Source organism: Ornithorhynchus anatinus, chromosome 3 (genome assembly GCF_004115215.2).
Source record: "Ornithorhynchus anatinus isolate Pmale09 chromosome 3, mOrnAna1.pri.v4, whole genome shotgun sequence".
Classification (NCBI taxonomy): Eukaryota; Metazoa; Chordata; class Mammalia; order Monotremata; family Ornithorhynchidae; genus Ornithorhynchus; species Ornithorhynchus anatinus.
Genome location: NC_041730.1, coordinates 94,352,408 through 94,375,047, shown reverse-complemented (window position 1 = coordinate 94,375,047; position 22,640 = coordinate 94,352,408). Strand labels below are relative to the sequence as shown.

At 46.0% G+C, this 22,640-nt stretch overlaps 1 protein-coding gene across 1 annotated transcript in view; it reads left to right on the top strand.

The window, feature by feature from the left end:
* The window catches only part of SLC1A3 (solute carrier family 1 member 3), a 138,445-nt gene that overhangs the window by 25,043 nt on the left and 90,762 nt on the right, over nt 1-22,640 (top strand). Inside the window, exon 3 of the mRNA XM_029060998.2 lies at nt 9,691-9,828. Coding sequence (XP_028916831.1) covers nt 9,691-9,828 — 138 coding nt within the window. The remainder of the gene's footprint in view (nt 1-9,690; nt 9,829-22,640) is intronic.

Below are 22,640 nucleotides of genomic sequence, written 5' to 3'. Positions count from 1 at the left end.
TTAAATGACTTTCTCAAGGTCACACAGCAGCAGAGCCAGGTCCTTCTGACTCCCGGGCCTCTGCTCTTTCCACTTGGCCACTCTGCTTCTTGTGAGCTTGAGTCGATCACTCTGCTTCTTGGGAACCTGAGTCGATCATCTTGTCACTATGGTCAAAATGGGGCCATAAAATCGGCACCTTTCCTTGAGGGGAGAAAGGACTCAGTAGAAGATGGTAGCTCTTCTGATATGATGGATTCCCCCATTGGAGAAAGATGATGGGCCTCAGTCTTGAAACTTCAGGACCAATAATAATAATAATATCGACAGTATTTGTTAAGCGCTTACTATGTGCAAAGCACTATTCTAAGCGCTGGGAGGATACAAGGTGATCAGGTTGTCCCACCTGGGGCTCACAGTCTTAATCCCCATTTTACAGATGAGATAACTGAGGGCCAGAGAAGTGAAGTGACTTGCCCAAAGTCACACAGCTGACAAGCGGCGGAGGGGGGATTAGAACCCATGACTTCTGACTCCCAAGCCCGGGCTCTTTCCACTGAGCCACGCTGCTTCTCCAAGAATCCGAGAGTCTAGGCAAAGGAATTGATTTTAGTGATTTTGTTGTGCCGGGCCTCTCAGATCGACCAGGCGTGTGCCCGCCAGGGCACAGAGTGCAACAAGTGAATAGGTGGGCAGGGGCGCCACAGGTTGCAAAGTGCCCGTCCAGATTTTTTTTTTGAACGCTCAGAATACTAGCGCGGCTGACGGGAATGCAGCATAATGTCGATGCCCTGCCGTAGAGATATATCCCCGCCGTTGGTTGCCTGGATAGCCTCCGTGGCCTTTGCTGCTCATTTTAGTAGCCGCTGGTCAAGATTCCTGCTGGGACTGCCCAACGCACGTGCCCCAGGTGCTTCTTCAATCTGAAACTTTCCACCCCTGCTAACACAACCCCTGAAGGCACCCCTCACCCTTGACATCCTGGCACTATTCTCCTGAGTCTCGAAATGGTTCTCTTTCCGCTGGATCGGTAGAAGAATTTCTAACATGTAAAAACAAGGGAATTATCATTTCCAAGAGAGAACTTTCTTTCCTCAGGCTATAACGTATCTGAAGAATCAGCAACTTGGACGGACAGCTGGTAAGGACTCAGTAAGCACTCAGTAAATATCGCTGCTTGATTGATTGAAGAAGCATGGCTTAGTGGATAGAGCGTGGACCTTGGTGTCCAGAGGACTTGGGTTCTAATCCCCAGCTCCTCCACTTAATTAGGGTACTTGTTAAGCGCTTACTATGTGCCAAGCCCTGTTCTAAGCACTGGGGCAGATACAAATCAATCAGGTTGGACACAGTTCTTGTCCCACATGGGGCTTACGCTCTTAATCCCCATTTTACATCTCTTCTGTGTGACCTTGGGCAAGTCACTTAACTTCTCTGTGCCTCAGTCAAAATTGTGAGCCCCATGTGGGACAGGGACTGTATAATAATGTTGGTATTTGGTATTTGTTAAGCGCTCACTACGTGCAGAGCACCGTTCTAAGCGCTGGGGTAGATATAGGGGAATGAGGTTGTCCCACGTGAGGCTCACAGTCTTCATCCCCATTTTACAGATGAGGCAACTGAGGCACAGAGAAGTGAAGTGACTTGCCCACAGTCACACAGCTGACAAGGGGCAGAGTCGGGATCCAACCTGATTAGCTTTGATCTACCCCAGCGCTTAGAACAGTGCTTGACTTAGGGTCAGCGCTTGACAAAAACTATTATTATTATTATTTATAATTCTAATCCCGGCTCTGTCACTTGCCTGCTTGGGCAAGTCACTTAACTTCTCTGTGCCTCAGTTACCTCATCTGTAAAATGGGGATTAAGATTGTGAGCCACATGTAGGACGTGGACTAGGACCTACCTGATTATCTTCTATCTACCCTAACGCTCAGTACAGTGCCTGACACATAGTAAGCACTTAACAAATACCATAACAAATCAATGAATTGTATTCATTGAGTACTTGCCGAGCACAGAGCACTGTGCTGAGTGCTCGGGAGAGTACTATATAGCAGAGTTGGTAGATGGGTTCCCTGCGCTCAGTGAGCTTTCAGTCAACGGGGGGGAAATGGGAATATTGGGAATGTGTTTGGCTGTGTTCTCGTTGGTTTGGGATATATCTTCTGTAGACTGTAAGCCCGTCAAAAGGCAGGGACTGGCTCTATCTGTTACCGCAAACGCTTAGTACAGTGCTCTGCACATAGTAAGCGCTCAATAAATACTATTGAATGAATTGAATGAATGAATGAACCAGAGAACAGCTGCCCTACTGTGGATTGCCTGGAGCATCTGGAAGCTTTCTCTTAGCATGGGTTGTAATTCTTAGAGTCAGAGGACCTGGGTTCCAATCCTGACTCTGCCTCGTACCTGCCGGGTGACCATGGGCAAGTCACTTAACTTCCGTGCTGCAGTCTCCCCATCTATAAAATGGTGATTCAAAACATGCTCTCCCTCCTATTAAATTACGAGGCCGACGTGGGAAAGGGATGGTGTCTGACCTGATTAACTTAGTGCGGTGCTTGGCGAATAGTAGGCGCTTAACTTATTATTCGTGTTATCATTATCTAATGAACAGCACTATTCAGATTCTTAAAGAATAAGCACAAGATAGGTTTGCACTCCAAGAGCAACTTGGTTGTAAACGTGAAAATAGAATGAGACTGAGTTGGCTGATAGCAAGGAAACCAGAAAAAGCTGATGGCATCCGAATGGTGTAATTTTGCTACCGTTATAATGTCCGAACACGATGAGGCATAAAAGAAATCATCGGGAGTTCCTATCGGATGTTTCTCCATGAGCAATTTCAGGGGTATAGGCTTTGTCCTTCTTTATTAATGAGGTCGGTAACTTGTGGACAGTGAAAATAGGCCCATTTGTTCCGCGCAAAGTAATTGGTTTAAGTTTTATCCTGACAAAAATCATTTCCAGCCTCAGTAGTGGCTCCCTTAGCCTTCAGATAAGCAGCGCGTTACTCTTCCCCGGCCAAACGGGACTTCTTAGATGCCATTCTGCTTCCTCTAATTGAACTGACTCTGAAAGGCAGAGTGAAGGAGTCTGTGAAAACTCTCTGTGCAGCAGCCTGTGGGAATGTGATTTGAGGAAGTTTTGTTTTTTTCCTGCTAGAATGGAATGGACTCAGAAACCTGAAACGTTGGCCGAAGGAGCCACCGGCCTCTGTATTCGAGCTGTTTCCTCTTGATTCGTTTTCTGAGCGCCAACCCTGCCACTCTAGGTCCCCTTTAACGCTGTCTGTTATAGCAACGCCTTGAGTTGAAGAAACAATTTCCTCATTCGTGAATAAGAGTAAGCTATAAAGTTTTAATAATGGAAGCGACCAGATGAAAATGTGGCCTGAAGTTAAGATTAACTTGATTAGGTTTAACTGGATCTAAACTATGACCAAAATAGCCAATTAATGTTCCCCGAGCATTATAAGAATGGAAAGCAAATAGAAAAATCTCACTAGAAAATTGTGAATTTTCTGGAATTCTGAATTTCCCGTTATTGTAATAGAGTTTCATCCAATTAAACATTGCTTTATTTCATTTAACTCACGTATTCTGTTAGATACGTGTTTCAACTGTAGTTTCTTTCTCTGAAAAAAATGGTTTTAAATGAGAAGTAATTAAAAAGACATTGGGTGAAAACTAAGTTCAGTGTCAGGAAGCAACATGGCCTAGTTGATCAAACATGAGCCTGGGAGCCAGAGGACCTGGGTTCTAATCGCAGCTCTGCCATCTGTCTGCTGGGTGACCTTGGGCAAGTCATTTTAACTTTTCTGTGCCTCAGTTTCCTCCACTGCAAAATGGTGATTCCGTGTAAGCTCACTGTGGGTAGGGAAACACTTAGTACAGTGTTCCGCACACAGTAAGAACTCAATAAAGAGAAGCAGCAAGGCTCAGTGGAAAGAGCATGGGCTCGGGAGTCAGAAGTCATGGGTTCTAATGCCTCTTGTCAGCTGTGTGACTTTGGGCAAGTCATTTAACTCTTTGAGCCTCAGTTACCTCATCTGTAAAATGAGAATTAAGACTTTGAGCCCCACGAGGGACCACCTAATTACCTTGTATCTACCCCAGTTCTTAGAACAGTGCTTGGCATGAAGTAAGCGCTTAACAAATACCCTCATTATTATTGTTATTATAAATATGGTTGAATGACTGAATGAATACTGTTCTCCTTTCTATTTAGACTGTAAGCCCCATGTGGGACAGGGACTCGATTTGGCTTGATAAATTTGGGTCTATCCTAGTGCCTAGAATGGTGCTTGACACCTAGAAAGTGCTAGAAGCGGAGCACAGGCTTGAGAGTCAGAGGTCGTGGGTTCTAATCCCGGCTCCGCCACTTATCAGCTGTGTGACTTTGAACCAGTCACTTAACTTCTCTATACCTCAGTTACCTCATCTGTAAAATGGGGATTAAGACTGTGAGCCCCTCGTGGGACAACCTCATTACCTTGTATCTACCCCAGGGCTTAGTACAGAGCTTGGCACATAGTAAGCGCTTCATAAATACCATCATTATTATTATTAATAAAAAGAGAGACATATACTTCTAGTAGTCAAAATGCTTTTTGAGTGTAACTCTGTCTCAGAGTCCACAGTTTAATCCAAGGAAATAAAGAGTTTACCCTCCTGCCATGCACTCTGCATAAAACCATCTAACCAGCTCCAGAAATATAAAAGTTTTTCTATGTTAGATCTGCAAAACATTTGGTCAATTCTTAGGTGTGTTCTCGTGTGAAATGGGCGCATTCTTGTGTGAAATGTCCATGGCAGCTTCATTACCCACTGTTTCCTTCACCCACTAAGGGTTGGACTTCAAGGAGCTTAAAGACCCCTAGCTGGGAGTTTAACTGAATTATCAGAATGCATTCTTCAGAGCAGGAATAGTGTATTTGCTGTTGGACCACACAAAGGGAGACAAGCCCTCCATTGCAAGTGGATTTCTAAGGAATGTGCTTGAACCTTGGAAACGCTGATTCCCATGGGTTACCTGTCGAGAGAGAAAATAAAAACCCAAACCTAACCAGAATTGGAATCAGATGTCCAGAAGGAAGATTAGCCTGGAAATGGCAGGCACTGCTGATGTTGGGAAGTCAGAGGGGCAGCTATAAGCTTCAATTATAGTGCTCTGTGCACAGTAAGCGTCCATTTTGAGGCTCTGTGTGCATGGCCTAGTGGATAGACCTCAGGCCTGGGACTCAGAAGGGCCTGGGTTCTAATCCCAGCTCCGCCACTTGTCTATGGGTGACCCTGGGCAAGTTGCTTAACCTCTCTGTGCCTCAGTTACCTCATTTGTAAAATGGGGATTAAGACTGTGAGCCTTGGTGAGACAGGGATTCTGTCCAACCCAATTCACTTGTATTCATTCATTCATTCAATCCTACTTATTGAGTGCTTCCTGTGTGCAGAGTATTGTACTAAGGGCTTGGGAGAGTACAATACAACCATATACAGACATTGTCTTACTGAGATGTACATCCCCTGATTCTATTTATTGCTATTGTTTTTGTCTGTCTGTCTCCCCCGATTAGACTGTAAGCCCGTCAGTGGGCAGGGACTGTCTCTATCTGTTGCCGATTTGTACATTCCAAGCGCTTAGTATAGTGTTCTGCACATAGTAAGCGCTCAAATACTATTGAATTCCCTGCCCACAAGGAGCTTAGTGTCTAGAGAGCGGGCGACAGACAGAAATACAAATAAATAAATTACATATATACATAAGTGCATTGGGGCTGGGAGTGGCGTGGCTCAGTGGAAAGAGCACGGGCTTTGGAGTCAGAGGTCATGGGTTCGAATCCTGGCTCGTCCACTTGTCAGCTGTGTGACTTTGGGCAGGTCACTTCACTTCTTGGTGCCTCAGTTACCTCATCTGTAAAATGGGGATTAAGATTGTGAGCCCCAAGTGGAACAACCTGATTCCCCTGTGTCTACCCCAGCGCTTAGAACAGTGCTCGGCACATAGTAAGCGCTTAACAAATACCAACATTATTATTAAAGGGAGCAAATTGGGATGACGTAGATGGGAATGGGAGAAGAGGAAAGGGGGCACTTAGTCTGGGAAGGTCTCTTGGAGAAGATGTGCCTTCAGTAAGACTTTGAAGGAGCAGTGCGCAGTACGGTGCCTAGCCCATAGTAAGCACTTAACAAATGTTACTACTAATAATGATGGTATTTGTTAAGCGCTTACCAAGTGCCAAGCACTGGGGTAGATACAAGGTTATCAGGTTGTCCTGGGTGGAGTTCACAGTCTTAATCCCCATTTTACAGATGAGGTAACTGAGGCACAGAGAGGTTAAGTGGCATGCCCTCGATCACACAGGAGACAAGTGTCGGAGCCAGGATTAGACCCCATGTCCTCTGACTCCCAAGCCCATGCTGTTTCCACTAAGCCATGCTGCTTCTCTTACCACAATAATAATAATAATAATAACCTGAAGCCTCCCATCAGGATACTCTGATCTGATTATAAATAGCCCCCCTTTATTTCGAAGAGGAAGTCATTCTGATCTGAATATGCATCTTGTATCTACCCCAGTGCTTAGCAGAGAGTAAGCACTTAATAAATGCCACCATACGAATAATAAAAGGAAGAGCAGACGAGCCTCAATCCTGAGACTTCAGAATGGAGGCCCTGTGGAGAGGAATCCATTCATTCATTGAATCGTATTTATTGAGCGCTAATTGTGTGCAGAGCACTGTACTAAGTGATAAGTTCATTCATTCATTCAATAGTATTTATTGAGCGCTTACTATGTGCAGAGCACTGTACTAAGCGCTTGGAATGAACAAGTCGGCAACAGATAGAGACAGTCCCTGCCGTTTGATGGGCTTACGGTCTAATCGGGGGAGACGGACAGACGAGAACGATGGCAATAAATAGAGTCGAGGGGAAGAACATCTCGTAAAAACAATGGCAACTAAATAGAATCGAGGCGATGTACATTTCATTAACAAAATAAATAGGGTAATGAAAATATATGCAGTTGAGCGGACGAGTACAGTGCCGAGGGGATGGGAAGAGAGAGGGGGAGGAGCAGAGGGAGATGGGGGGAAAAGAGGGTTAAGCTGCGGAGAGGTGAAGGTGGGGGTGGTAGAGGGAGTAGAGGGAGAAGAGGAGCTCAGTCTGGGAAGGCCTCTTGGAGGAGGTGAGTTTTAAGTAGGGTTTTGAAGAGGGGAAGAGAATCAGTTTGGCGGAGGTGAGGAGGGAGGGCGTTTCGGGACCGTGGGAGGATGTGGCCCGGGGGTCGACGGCGGGAGAGGTGAGAACGGGGGACGGTGAGGAGGTGGGCAGCGGAGGAGCGGAGCGTGCGGGGTGGGCGGTAGAAAGAGAGAAGGGAGGAGAGGTAGGAAGGGGCAAGGTGATGGAGAGCCTTGAAGCCTAGAGTGAGGAGTTTTTGTTTGGAGCGGAGGTTGATAGGCAACCACTGGAGTTGTTTAAGAAGGGGAGTGACATGCCCAGATCGTTTCTGCAGGGTACAATGCAACAATAAACTGATCGGGACAGTCTCTTGTGCTCTTTCGAACCTACCAGCCAGGTTCCCACAGGGCCTCTGACCGCACCAAGTGGGTAGGAAGACGGACAGTACACAGGGTATTGAAAGGTCATTTGCCGTCTTGGTCCATGTTAGCCATTTACAGGCAGAACTGAGACCTGAACCTAGATCTGCTACTTCCCAGTGCCGGCCTCTTTCCACTGGGCCAACAAGACGGCTGGTAGTAATGGAATTATTTAGCATTTACTATGTAAGAAGCCCTGGGGTAAAAACCAAGCCAATAGATTATACAGTTCCTTCGTGGGGCTCACAAGCTAAATGGAAGTAAATAGACAGATAGAAGGATAGTAGTGGAAAGCAAAACTACAATAAACGAATAGGGGAACCTGAAAACAAGTAGAACAAATGAACTAAATATAGTTCTTTAAGCTCACTGTGGGCAGGGAGCTCCTATATTGTACTCTCCCAAGGGCCTACTATAGTGCTCTGCACACAGAAAGTGCTCGATAAATGCAATTGATTGATTTTTAGAGGGAGGAGTTCTCACAAAGAGCAATACAGTGCTAACAATAGACATCCAGTACGGTGTTCTGATGGCAGTATGTCCAGCGCAGTGCTTTACACCCACTAGGCCCCCTGCATCAAGTAGGCCCTGGATGAATAAAGTGAATGAAAATTGGAAAGAATGGAATCACCGTGTAAAGTTGAAAAGTTGTAGTTGGGAAGTTGATGCCAATATTTTTCATTTTAAAAATAACAGGAGCTAGTTTCCCTCTAAACGCTGCTTTGAATTTTGGCAGGTTTTCTGAAAGGAAGCCCCCAGAGATATGTGCAAGATAAATATCTGACACTAAAATACATTTTTCTTGTCAGACTTAAGGTATCAGCCAGGAAATTTTAGTTTCTGTCCCGGTGTTATTCAGGTCTGGCTTCAGATGGTAAAGCCAAGTAAGCAGTCACCTCTAGGTGATATATGATGGGTCAACATATAGCCTCTTAACTTTCAAAGATGGTCCCTGATTGGGGGCATTTAAGGTCATGCCTATATCAGAACCGAGGCGGGTAGCCTATTTTTACCCAAATTAGCCAGAACTGTGTGGTCAAAGATAATATAGCTATATTAATGTATTTTACACTCTAAACAGCCACCATATTGACTTAAAAATCTCATCAGTCAATCATTCAGTGGTATTTATCGAATATTTACTATGTGCAGAGTACTGTTCTAAGGGCTTGGGAGCGTACAGTACAATAATAATGATGGTATTTGTGAAGCACTTACTCTGGTTCAAGCTCTGCTCTAAGCGCTGGGGTAGATACAAGATGATCAGGTCGGACACAGTCCTTGTCCCGCATGGGGCTCGCAGACATAATCCCCGTTTTGCAGGTGAGGTAATTGAGGCCCAGAGAAGTGAAGTGACTTGCCCAAGGTCATGCAGCAGACAAGTGGCAGAGGCGGGATTAGAACCCAGGTCCTTCTGACTCCCAAGCCCGAGCTCTATCCACTAGGCCATGAAGCTACACACCAACCCCTGCAGCTATGGCTTGCTCTTGCAGTGAACGGGACTGTAGGCCCAAGAGGGAATCAGCAGCAGAGGCAGGAAAAACAGTGAGCAGATGAGGTGGGCAGGGAGGAACAGGAAAGTCATGAGGAGGGAGAGTGCGTGGTTGAATCATATTTTTTTTATAAGCCTGATATGGTAATGTAGGATCTGATGTTGTAAACCTGGAGTGGTATAAATGCAGATATGTCATAAGTACCATAGGATGTCATAAAGAGAAGCCACGTGGCCTAATGGAAAGAGTAACGGCCTGGGAGGCAGGGGACATGGACTCTAATCTCGGCTCCGCCACTTACCTGCGGTGTGACCTTGAGCAAGTCACCTAACTTCGCTGTGCCTCAGTTCCCTCGTCTGTAAAAAGAGGACTCAATACTTGTTCTCCTCCTACTTAGACTGAGAGCCCCATGTTGGACTTGATTATCTCGTACCTACCCCAGAACTTAGTAATCACTTAACAAATACCACAGTTTTATTATTATTTGCCATTTGATCTAACTCGGACGGTCATCAATGAATTATCCTGTATTATCCCTCTGTAGGCAGTCGATCAATGTTATCGATAACGATACTAGCGCTGGCAGAAGACTAATGCTTCTTTGTTTCGTTTAGGTACAATTCTTGGATTTACCCTGCGGCCATACAAAATGTCCTATCGGGAAGTCAAGTACTTCTCTTTCCCAGGAGAACTTCTGATGAGGATGTTACAGATGTTGGTTTTACCCCTCATCGTATCCAGCTTAGTCACAGGTATGATGCTCAACTTTTCTTGTTTTTTCCCCGAGAGTGGCTGTTGTATGGCATTGGAAGAAAAGGGTGAGCCTGAGGCCTCGACAGGGTGTAGGCTCCAGGTTCCAGAAAGAAATGGACCCTTCAAATCGGTGGCATAATGAAGTATGACCGATTAGTGTGAGATTGTTCCTCTCCTATTTTACTAATCCTAAGGGGGACGCGGTATCGTAAAGCCAAACGACTAAGTACGGTCAGGTCTCCTCTAGGGTGAGAATTGGGTTCTTACAGAACCTCACATTAAGGAGAAATTGCTTCAGAGTACACACCACTTGACGGACATCACCCACATGGGCACAACTCTCCTCCTACATCGTGACTCGTTCCACTTACCTTGCAGAGTTGGAAGACGCAGCACGGCCTAGTGGAAAGAGCATAGGCCTGGGAGTCAGAGGAGCTGGGTTCTAATCCCAACTCTGCTCCGTGGCTTGCCCGGGGTCACAGAGCAGACTCTCTCCCTTTTTTACCTCATCTGTAAAATGGAGATTAAATCCCCTCCCTCCAATTTAGACCGTGAGCCCCATGTGGGATAGGAACTGGGTCCCACAGGATTATCTTATGTCTCCCTTAGTACTTAGAAAAGTGCTTGACACATAGGAAGTGCTTCTCAAATACATTAAACACACACAAAGCCACACACAGGAACAGCATGGTGTAGTGGATAGAGCACAGGCTTGGGAGTCATAAGGTCAAGTGTTCTAAATCCGGCTCTGCCACTTGCCTGCTCTGTGACCTTGGGAATACTCTGTAGCAGAGGTCGGTGCGAGAGTCGAACGGATGGAAAACTCGGTGCCCGGAGAGCTGGCCCCACCAAGTCACGGCCCCTCGTGTGACGTTCGACGTCATTACACCACACGACGCCTGCGCAATGCGATGACTGTCCGGCTCAGTGGAAAGAGCCCGGGCTTGGGAGTCAGAGGTCATGGGTTCTAATCCCGGCTCCGCCGCTTGCCAGCTGTGTGACTTTGGGCAAGTCACTTTACTTCTCTGTGCCTCAGTTCCCTCATCTGTAAAATGGGGATTAAAACTGTGAACCCCACGTGGGAAAACCTGATCACCTTGTAGTACCCAGCGCTTAGAACAGTGCTTTGCACATAGTAAGCGCTTAACAAATACCACCATTATTATTATTATTATTCATTTATCTGGGCCTCAGTTACCTCATCTGTAAAATGGGGATTGAGACTGTGAGCCCCATCTGGGACAGGGACTATGTCCAACCCGAGTTACTTGTGTCCCCAGCACTTAGTATTGTGCATATTAAGCGCTTAACAAATACCACAGTTATTATTTGTAATTACTATTAAAAGAAACAGGTAGTAAAAACACGCAGTTTAGACTGCAGTTTAAAACCTGGTTTGACTCCCTCTGAAAAAGGCATTTTACTAAACGCAACACCAACTTCTCTGACTCCATTCCTGTAATGGAGAGCAGTGTTCAGTAAGTCCGTTTCCTCACCCTCTTATTTCACCCACTGTCATCTGGTTGGCAGCTTTTGATGCAATAATGCTTGTTCTCAGAATCACCAGGAATTGAGATGGAGTCTTCTTCTTGGAAGCCTCATCCCGAGGTAATACCAATGAAACAGCCACAGACCCAACTGCCACCAAACGTGTGTATCTTTTCTGCTCTACTCGCATGACTTCCGTTTTCCTTCAAAATTACCTTCTGTGGTCACCCCCTTGTTGTCTGGGAATGGAGGCAGGGGTTGAGGGAAGAAGGGGAACTTACATCTACTCTCCCAGAAAGTCTCAAGAGCGAATCTCCCCCGGGTCCACCTCTGGAATCCCACACTTGCATTTTTTGGTTGTTGTTGTTGGTAGTGAGGCCTCAGTTGACTCTTAGCTGTGCAGCTATTCCTGAGAGGTTCGAGAATTGTGTTCCTGTCCATTTCCTGGGAAGCAGCATGGCGTAGTGGATAGAGCATGGGCCTCAGAGTCAGAAGGTCACGGGTTCTAATCCCTGTTCCAACCACTTTTGGCTCGGGCAAGTCCCTTCACTTTTCTGTACCTAAGTTCCCTCACCTGTAAAATAGGATTAAGACTGTGAGTTTTATGTGGGGCAGGGACTGTGTTCAACCCGTTTAGCTTGTATCTACCCCAGTGTGTAGAAACGTGCTTGGCGCATAGTAAGCACTTAACAAATACCACGATTATTATTATTATTTTCTTTCCACTCCTGCCAGTTCTACCTCAGATCATACATGATATTTAGGGGAAAATTTCCACTCGCTCTAACAATGTGGCCTCATGGTTAAATCACTGGATCAGAAATCAAGTGTCAGAGGTTGTCCTCCATTTCTGCTCTTGGAGATCACTCCATCAATCAATGCTATGTAATGAACGCTTGCTATATGCAGTGCAGTGTACTAAGCACTTGGTAGCGTACAATACAAAAGAGTTGGCAAATGTGTTCCCTGGCCCAAAGGCACCTACAATCTAGACGATATATTCCTAACTTAACGTCACTGTCCTCTAACTCCTCTTGCCTTCTCCTCAGAAGGGTTTGAAGGATTTTAATTACACAGTGAGATCTCTTGGTGATAGAGGAGTCCCCTAAAAAAGGAGCCTTCAGCTGTTTTCTGGAATTTGGATTTTTCCTGCAAGGAATCACGTGGGCATGAGATGGGCAGGAACTGTCAGATTCTGGTGTGTATTTGCTCAATGTCTAGCTCAACCTTGCCAAAAGTTCCTTGCCCTCTCACCCAGGACAGTGTGCACTTTCTGGATGAGGAAGACTCATAAAATAATTCTGGTGAACTGACACATTTTTCAGACTTGGCTGCAAAGCTGATTCAATGTCTTGTCAAATGTAATAATAGTGATAATGATATGATCTCATAAGCTAACAACTAAGGCCCTTTTTGGAGTTGATATTCATGAATGGAGGAATGTTACGCCCACAGATTAACTGCCTAAATGGGCCCACATTGTTCATGGTATTTTGAATAGGGGCGAGCTATCTTGATAGTCCTCCTTGTGTGTTCGGATGGTACCTTACCGTCTCCTCATTAACTCACCTGCTTTTTGTTTGTCATTCTGGTGACCCACTTAGCAGTCTCCGTTTCATAATTGAGAGGAGAAGGAAGGAGCTCAACGGTCTGGAACAGACCTTAATAATGATAATGTTGGTATTTGTTAAGCGCTTACTATGTGCAGAGCACTGTTCTAAGCGCTGGGGTAGGTACAGGGTAATCAGGTTGTCCCACATGAGGCTCACAGTCTTCATCCCCATTTTACAGATGAGGGAACTGAGGCTCAGAGAAGTGAAGTGACTTGCCCACAGTCACACAGCTGACGGGTGGCAGAGCAGGATTCGAACCCATGACCTCTGGCTCCCAAGCCCGTGCTCTTTCCACTGAGCCACGCTGCTTCTCTCTTGGCATATTGACAAGCTCTGGCTAAACTCGATCATGTCAGCCACAAACTTCCCTTTAATCAAATCAGTCAAGGGTATTTATTGAGCGCTTACTATGTGCAAAGCACTGTACTAAGCACTTGGGAAAATGAAGTATAACAGAGCTGGTAGATACTTTCCCTGCCCACAAGAAGCTTACAGCCTAGAAGGGGAGACACATTAAAATTACGGATATGTTCATGATTACTGTGGGCCTGAGTGCGCATGCGACGCAGAAGGGAGAGGATTAAGGGAAATGAGGGCTTAATCGCGGAAGGCTTCTTGGAGGAGGTGGGATCTTTAATAAGGCTTTGAAGGCTGGGAGAGTGGTCGTCTGTCTGATAGGAAGTAGGAGGGAGTTCCAGAACAGAGGCAGGACGTGGGCAAGAGGCTGGTGGTGAGATAGATAAGATTGAGGTACAGAGAGTAGGTTGGTGTTAGAGGAGCTGGGTTGCAGTAGGAAATCTGCGAAGTAAGATAGGAGGGAGCAAGTTGATGGAGAGCTTTAAAGCTGATGGCAAGGAGCTTCTGTTTGCATTCAGCCCCAGGTTTCTTCCATACAGGTGGCCTCAGGAAATGTTATCTCCTCTCATTTGAAACCATATCCCAGTGTGGATCAGGGGACTTTGCTGACTTCTCAGGTTTACCAGCTTGAGAGGAAATTCTCAGGATGAAGGTGGAGATTTACACTTAGAGAACCAGACCTCAAAATGTTTAACCCAGAGAACCCAACTCTGTTCAAAAGTCCTTTGAAATTGAAAACCTCAATCAATCAATCAACCAGTCCTTCGGTGGTATTTGTTAACCACTGACTTGGTGCAAAATGCAGTAGTGGACACCTATAGTGTACAGAGAATTCTATTGGGTGCCTGGTCAATCAATCAGTTAATAATATTGATTGAAGGCTTACTCTGTGCAGAACACTGTCCTTGGGAAAGTACAACGGAGTTCATAGAAATGATCCCTGACCTCAAGGAGCGTACAGTCTACCGACTGAGCATTGTTCTGGTGGGGGCTTGGGAAGGGGGTTCAATAAAAGCAGAAGATGTTCCCACCAAGGAATTTCCAATCTAACCATCGAATCCTTCTGAAGGTTAGAAACCTTCTGAATGATCCAAAGAAGGGGCGAGGAATGGGGGAGAGAAGAAAAGGATAACCTCCATTGGTGTTTGTGCTTATTTCTCATTCAGAAATGGAATTCTCTACCGGTAACAGCGGCGAGGAAGGAATTTTGAGATTTGGGTTTAGCCCCCCTCCACCTCTAACTCTTTGTAAGACAGTGATGGCTCCTCTTACAGGTATTCCTCCATTTGTTAATTGGTCTTGCATCCTTACTTCCCTTGCACAGGGCGAAGAATGATTTATGCCAGATGAGTGAAAAAGAGCAGAAAAGAATCTTACCGCCTACATGTTTCCTGAGGAAAAATTGGGCTGGTGACAAATGGGTAGAGATTTGTCTATTTTTTGGACTAGTTAATAAGGCTCCATTGAGTACCGAAGATAAGCACATTGGCTCCGTTATTTAGGACCTTGTTCTCCGGTTCACAGGTTCATTGGCTGCCCCTCCTCTTCCTTCACCCTGCTTTTAGGCTGATTCTTTGTTATTTTATTGTGAGTGAGCAAAAGGAGAGAAAGGGAGCCTTTGATAAAAAAGGGCCTGCAGGGAAAGAGGTTGAAATGCTTGGAGTTTTGAGGTTACTAAGTGGATTTCATCTCTCCTTGCCAGTGTTGATCTCAATTGTATTGGCTGAACCTAGTAGGCAGGTAGGGTGACACAACTCCTTTAGGTCCTTCATTGAATCAACATCCACAGAAATTCACTGAGGAAGAGGCATCGGTGGGGGGGGATAGGTCCATTTTAGTGTTTTGTGTTTTGCCAGTAGTAGAGCCCTAGTAGCCATCTGTCGTTTCTGAACCACTGGAGTCAATTCAGTTCAATCATATTTATTAAGCACGTACTATGTGCAGAGCACTGTACTTAGCATTTGAGTCATCACTGGTTACCGGCCATCGCCTGTAATGCCAGGCTCGGAAGCAGTGCTATGCTTGTAGAGGTAGTCTGCTCTTCAGAAACAAAACTCCAGATCTCTGTTTATTGTTGCATTTACTCTCCCAAGTGCTTAGGGTAGCGCTCTGTACACAGTAAGAGAAGGAAGAAGCAGCATGGGTCAGTGGAAAAGAGCACGGGCTTGGGAGTCAGAGGTCGTGGGTTCTAATCCCAGCTCTGCCATTTGTCAGCTGTGTGACTTTGGGCAGGGCACTTCACTTCTCTGTGCCTGTTACCTCATCTGTAAAGTGGGGATTAAGACTGTGAGCCCCCCATGGGACACCTTGTATCACCTTGTATCCCCCCCAGTGCTTAGAACAGTGCTTGGCACATAGTAAGTGCTTAACAAATACCATCATTGTTATTATTAAATATGATTGAATGAATAATAATAATTGTGGAATTTAAGTGCTTAGTATGTGCCAAGCACTGTTTTAAGCACTGGGCTAGATACAAGATAATCAGGTTGGACACAGTCCCTGTCCCACAGAAGGCTCACAGCCTTAATCCCTATTTTATAGATGATACAACTGAGGCACAGAGTTTTGACTTGCCTAAGGTCACACAGCAGACGTGTGACAGAGCCAGGATTAGAACACACGTCCTCTGACTCCCAAGCCCGTGCTCTTTCCACTGAGCGACGCTGCTTGAGCAGATATTTTAGGCCATTCCTGGACCTCAGATGATGCACGTTCCAACAATCGAAAGCTCTGAGCTAAAGCCTGATTCAAAATATGGGCCTAACTGAACAGAGCGTTTATGTATTGTACAAGTGCTTACTACAGTGCTCTGCACCCAGAAAGTGCTGAATAAATACAATTGATTACCTTTAAATAATGTCTGAAAATGTCCCACTGCCATCCTCTTAGGCATAATTTAAGTCACATGGTTTGGCAAGAGTCTTTTTCTGTACACATCAGTATAAGAACTTAAAGGTTTCACTCTAGTGGAATGTTGTGCCCAGTGAGATAATGCTTTGCCGATTTATTATTCTAAGTTCCCAGCCTGCTGAGCACTGAGGGACCTGAACACATGTTCAAACTGTACTACGAGTCTGAGCAGTGCTCTTTTTTTTTGGATTTTATTTTCTGTGTTATATAGAAAAATATACCATAACTATAATTCTATAGGTTGTGGAAACTGCTACGATGAAAACTACTCTTGTACCCTGCACATCTGTGACTGTTTAAGCAATAGCATTTCTCAGCACCTTCAATTCCAGTTCCCTCTAAACCATTATTGTGGTGGTGTTTTTTAAAGGAAAACATTTGAGAAATAACTCATTGAGAAATTGGACGAAGCCCAATCATTAGCTTTTCAGCCAAGTGCCTCATGTTTCCGATAAGGTCTCGAAAGAAGGAGGACATTATGCACGGCTTTCTCTTTATGTTTTATTCACCCTGCCCTTCTCCTTGAAGATCTTCGGTCTCTTTGCTTTCAGGAAAGAAGTGGCTGAACCAATTTCTTTGGCTCATTGTCAGTGTTGGACAGCTTTAGCAAAGAATCCATGTGCTGTTGCTCTCATTCCTAAATACATAGTAATAGCCACCGCAAACAGAATAGAGAGCCAGAAGCCTTTCATGCCCAAATCCTCAGGGAGAAAAAACCATTTTATCAGAATGGGTAATAGGACCACTCCAGATTAAAACAGGTCATCCCTGTTGCCTGGCACCGGAGACTGATGTCTTAGCCCAATTCCATAGTGATGACCTGACATGACCACCCACCTTCTGAGAATTGCAGTTTCAGAGTTTTCTTTACCCAAGAAATGAGGGTATGGTTGATTTTACAAAATGCAAACCACAGGCAGCAGCTCTACCTTCACAATATCTCTAGAATCGGCTCCTTTCTCTCCATCCAATCTGTTGCCATGTTGGTCCAAACATGTATCCTATCCCATCTTAGCGAAGCAGCATGGCTCTGTGGCAAGACCCTGGGCTTTGGAGTCAGAGGTCATGGGTTCAAATCCCAGCTCTGCCACTTGTCAACTGTGTGACTGTGGGCAAGTCACTTCACTTCTCTGTGCCTCAGTTCCCTCATCTGTAAAATGGGGATGAAGTCTGTGAGCCCTGCGTGGGACAACCTGATTGCCTTGTAATCTCCCCCAGCACATAGTAAGCACTTAACAAATACCAACATTATTATTATTATTATTATCTTGACAACTGCGTCAGTCTCCTCACTGGTCTCTCTGACTCTAATCTCTCCTCACACCATTCTATACTTCACTTTTTCTAAAAAGTCATTCTTCCCCATTCTTCAAAAACCTCCAAATGGTTGCCCATCCATCCACACATTATACAGAAACTCCTCACCATCAGGTCTCCCCCTTCAACTTCACTTCTATCCCACTGAAACCCAGCACACACTTCATTCCTCTAATACCAACCTACTGTTTGTACCTTGATCTCATCTCTTTCACATCCACCCCTTGCTGACATTCTTCCCCTCGATTGGAACCCTCTTCCCCTTCGTATCTGATAGACCACGACTCTCCCCATCTTAAAACCCATACAAAAATCACGTCTCCTCCAAGAGGCCTTCCCTGACTAACCCCTCATTGCAGCATGGGTAGTGGGTAGAGGTGGGAGTGAAAAGGTCGTGGGTTCTGATCCTGGTTCCGCCGCTTGACTGCTCTGTGTGACCTTGGGTGGGTCATTTCACTTCTTTGTACCTCGGTTTCCTCATTTGTGGGAAGGGGATTTAGACAGTGAGTCCCAGGTGGGACCAGAACCGTATCCAACTCGATTTGTTTGTATCCGCCCCAGCGCTTAGTAAAAAGCCTGGCACACAGTAAGCGCTTAACAAATACCAGAATCATTATCATTATTATTATTACCTGCCCACCCCTCTGCATCGCCTGTCCAGTGCTTAGAACAGTGCTTGATACATTGTAAATGCTTAACAAATACCATCATCATTATCATCCTTTGGGATTGTAGCCCTCAAGCACTTGAAACCTCACCCCACGCCCAGCCCCGCAGCAGTTCTATACATATCCTTACACTCTACTATCTGTAATTTATTTTAACATCCACTAGACTGGAAGCTCTTTGAGGACAGAGATCTTGCTTGCCAACTCTATTTTATTGTATTCTCCCTAGCGCTGAGGGCAGTGCTCTTCACACAACAAGCACGAAAATACCATTGATGATTGGCTACAAACCACTTTGACACTAGCCCCCAAATATTCCCCCCAGAGGCAGAATGGCAGGTAGAAGCAGAAGGACCCAGTTGAAGGAACCCAGGCCTGGGAGCCAGAGGACCTGGGGTCTAATCTCAACTCTGCCACTCGTCTGCTATATGATCTTCAATCAATCAATCATTTTTATTGAGCACTTATTGACCTTGGGCAAGTCATTTCACTTCCTCTGTTCCTCAGTTAACTCGCCATAAAATGGGGATTAAAACTGTGAGCCCAAGTAATGTGCCTAACTTGATTATCTTGTATATATGTCAGTGCTTAGTACAGTGCTCTGCTCATAGTAAGCGCTTAAAAATGATTGAATGAATAACTAAATGAATGCTTAGTACAGTGCCTGGCACATAGTAAGCGCTTAACAAATACCATAAATTATGGATCTAAACCAAACAGCCAGAAATGTAGGATCGCTCACCTTCCCTGCCTCCACTAATCAGAGACACTGATTGATCAATTGTATTTATTGAGTCTTTACTATGTGCAGATCACTGTTCTAAACACTTGGGAGAGTAAAATATAACAGAGTTCGAAGACTCGTTCCCTGTCCGCAATGAGCTTACAGTCTAGAGGGGGATGCAGATGTTAATGCGATTAAATAATAAATTATGGATACATACTTAAGTACTGTAGGGGTGAGAGAGGGGTGATTAAAGGGCACAAATCCAAATGCAAGGGTGATGTAGAACGGAATGGGAGAAGAGGAAATGAGGACTGAGTCGGGGAAGGCTAACAGGACTTTGAAGGTGGGGAGAGTGATGGTCTGTCAGATATGAAGAGGAAAGGAGTTCCAGGCCAGAGGCGGGATGTGAGCGAGAGATCCAGGGCAAGATAGAGGAGATTGAGGTATAGTGAGTACATTGGCATTAAAGGAGCAGTCGAGTACTAGGTTATGTGCTAAGTGCTTGGAAGTCAAGACATGTCCTCTGTCCTCAAGCGTAGGATCTAATGGGAAGATAGATAAAAATTATTTAGAAATAGTGAAAACCGGAGAAAGAACAAGCCTAAGCAGGAAGCACAAACATACCAGAAAAAAAGATTGAACACAAGCTTAATTCATCAATCAGTGGTACTGACTTAATGCTCGCAGTGTGCAAAGCCCTGGACTAAGCACTTGGGAGAATACAGTACAGTATAGTTGGTAGATACGTTCCCTGGCCCCAAGAAACAGTCCAGATGGGGAGGCAGACGTCAATATCAATAATAAAGTCCGGATATGTTCAAAAGTGCGGTGGATCTGGATGTGGGTTAAATATCAAGTGCTTAAAGGGTACAAATCTCTGTGTGTAGGCAACGCAGAAGGGAGAAGAAGTTGGGGGAAAAATCAGGAGAGCTGTCTTGGAAGAGATGTGATTTTAATAAGGATTTGAAGATGGGGGAGTGGAAGTCTGTCAGATTTGGCAGGGGGAGAGAGTTCCGGGCCAGAAGAAGGATGTGGGCAAAGGGTCAGTGGTGACATAGGCAAGATCGGGGTGCAGAAAGCAGTTAGAGTTAAAGGAGTGAGTGAGGAGTGAACTGGGCTGTAGTAGGATGCAAGGTAAGGAAGGGGTGAGGTAGGGAAGGAGGGGCTGAATTGGTAAAATGCTTTAAAGCCAAGGATAAAGAGTTTCTATTTAATATGGAAGTGGATGGGCAACTCCCGGAGATTCTTGAGGAGTGGGGAAACACGGACTGAACTTTCATGGGGAAAAATGATCCAGGCAGCAGACTGAAGTGTAGCCTGGAGTGAGGAGAGGGAGGGGGCAGAGAGGTCAGCTAGGACTGAGAGCTCACCTCCTCCAAGAGGCCTTCCCAGACTGAGCAACCCCTTTTCCCTCTGCTCCGCTGCTCCCTTTCTGCTCCCCCTCCGCCCTCTGCTCCCTCCTGCTTTCCCCCTTCACCTCCCCTCAGCTGAGCCCCCTTTCCCTCTGCTCCTCCCCACTCCCTTCCCCTTCCCTCAGCACTGTGCTCATTTGTAGATATTTTTATTACCCTATTTATTTTGTTAATGAGGTGTACATCCCCTTGATTCTTCATTCATTCATTCATTCAATAGTATTTATTGAGCGCTTACTATGTGCAGAGCACTGTACTAAGCGCTTGGGATGAACAAGTCGGCAACAGATAGAGACAGTCCCTGCCGTTTGACGGGCTTACAGTCTAATCGGGGGAGACGGACAGACGAGAACAATGGCACTAAACAGCGTCAAGGGGAAGAACATCTCGTAAAAACAATGGCAACTAAATAGAATCGAGGCGATGTACAATTCATTAACAAAATAAATAGGGTAACGAAAATATATACAGTTGAGCGGACGAGTACAGTGCTGTGGGGATGGGAAGGGAGAGGTGGAGGAGCAGAGGGAAAAGGGGAAAATGAGGCTTTAGCTGCGGAGAGGTAAAGGGGGGATGGCAGAGGGAGTAGAGGGGGAAGAGGAGCTCGGTCTGGGAACGCCTCTTGGAGGAGGTGATTTTTAAGTAAGGTTTTGAAGAGGGAAAGAGAATCAGTTTGGCGGAGGTGAGGAGGGAGGGCGTTCCAGGACCGCGGGAGGACGTGACCTAGGGGTCGACGGCGGGATAGGTGAGACCGAGGGACGGTGAGGAGGTGGGCGGCAGAGGAGCGGAGCGTGCGGGGTGGGCGGTAGAAAGAGAGAAGGGAGGAGAGGTAGGAAAGGGCAAGGTGATGGAGAGCCTCGAAGCCTAGAGTGAGGAGTTTTTGTTTGGAGCGGAGGTCGATAGGCAACCACTGGAGTTGTTTAAGAAGGGGAGTGACATGCCCAGATCGTTTCTGCGGGAAGATGAGCCGGGCAGCGGAGTGAAGAATAGACCGGAGCGGGGCGAGAGAGGAGGAAGGGAGGTCAGAGAGAAGGCTGACACAGTAGTCTAGCCGGGATATAACGAGAGCCCGTAATAGTAAGGTAGCCGTTTGGGTGGAGAGGAAAGGGCGGATCTTGGCGATATTGTAGAGGTGAAACCGGCAGGTCTTGGTAACGGATAGGGTGTGTGGGGTGAACGAGAGGGACGAGTCAAGGATGACACCGAGATTGCGGGCCTGCGGGACAGGAAGGATGGTCATGCCATCCACGGTGATGGAGAAGTCTGGGAGCGGACCGGGCTTGGGAGGGAAGATGAGGAGCTCAGTCTTGCTCATGTTGAGTTTTAGGTGGCGGGCCGACATCCAGGTGGAGACGCCCCGGAGGCAGGAGGAGATGCGAGCCTGAAGGGAGGGGGAGAGGACAGGGGCGGAGATGTAGATCGTGTCATCTGCGTAGAGATGGTAGTCAAAGCCGTGAGAGCGGATGAGTTCACCGAGGGAGTGAGTGTAAATGGAGAACAGAAGAGGGCCAAGAACTGACCCTTGAGGAACTCCAACAGTTAAAGGATGGGAGGGGGAGGATTCTATTCATCGTGATTATGTTGTCTTGTTTTTATCCGTCTGTTGTACGTTCCAAGCGCTTAGTACAGTGCTCTGCAATTAGTAAGCGCTCAATAAATACTATTGAATGAATGCGTCTGATACGGTGGTCAAGGCGGGATATTATAAGTGCTTGGATCAGCAGGATAGCAGTTGAGATGGAGAGGGACGGGTGGATTTTAGCAATGATGTGAGGGTAGAACTGATAGGATTTGGTGACAAAGTGAATATTTAGGTTGAATGAGAGAGATGAGTCAAGGACAATGCCAAGGTTACGGGCTTGAGAGATAGGGAGGGTAGTGCATCACAATAAGTACAGTAGTCCAATAAGTCCTCTGCCTTCAGGAAACCCTCAGAATATACTGATCGATCAATCAATCGATGATATCTGAGTGCTGACATTCATTCATTCATTCAATAGTATTTATTGAGCGCTTACTATGTGCAGAGCACTGTACTAAGTGCTTGGAATGGACAAATCGACAACAGATAGAGACAGTCCCTGCCCATTGACGGGCTTACAGTCTAATCCGAGGTGGGGGAGACGGACGGACAGAAACAATAGCAATAAATAGAATCAAGGGGATGTACATCTCATTAACAAAATAAATGGGGTAATAAAAAATATATAGAATTGAGTGGAGGAGCACAGTGCTGAGGGGAGGGGAAGGGAGAGGGGGAGGAGCAGAGGGAAAGGGGGGGAAAGGGGGCTTAGCTGAGGGGAGGTGAAGGGGGAT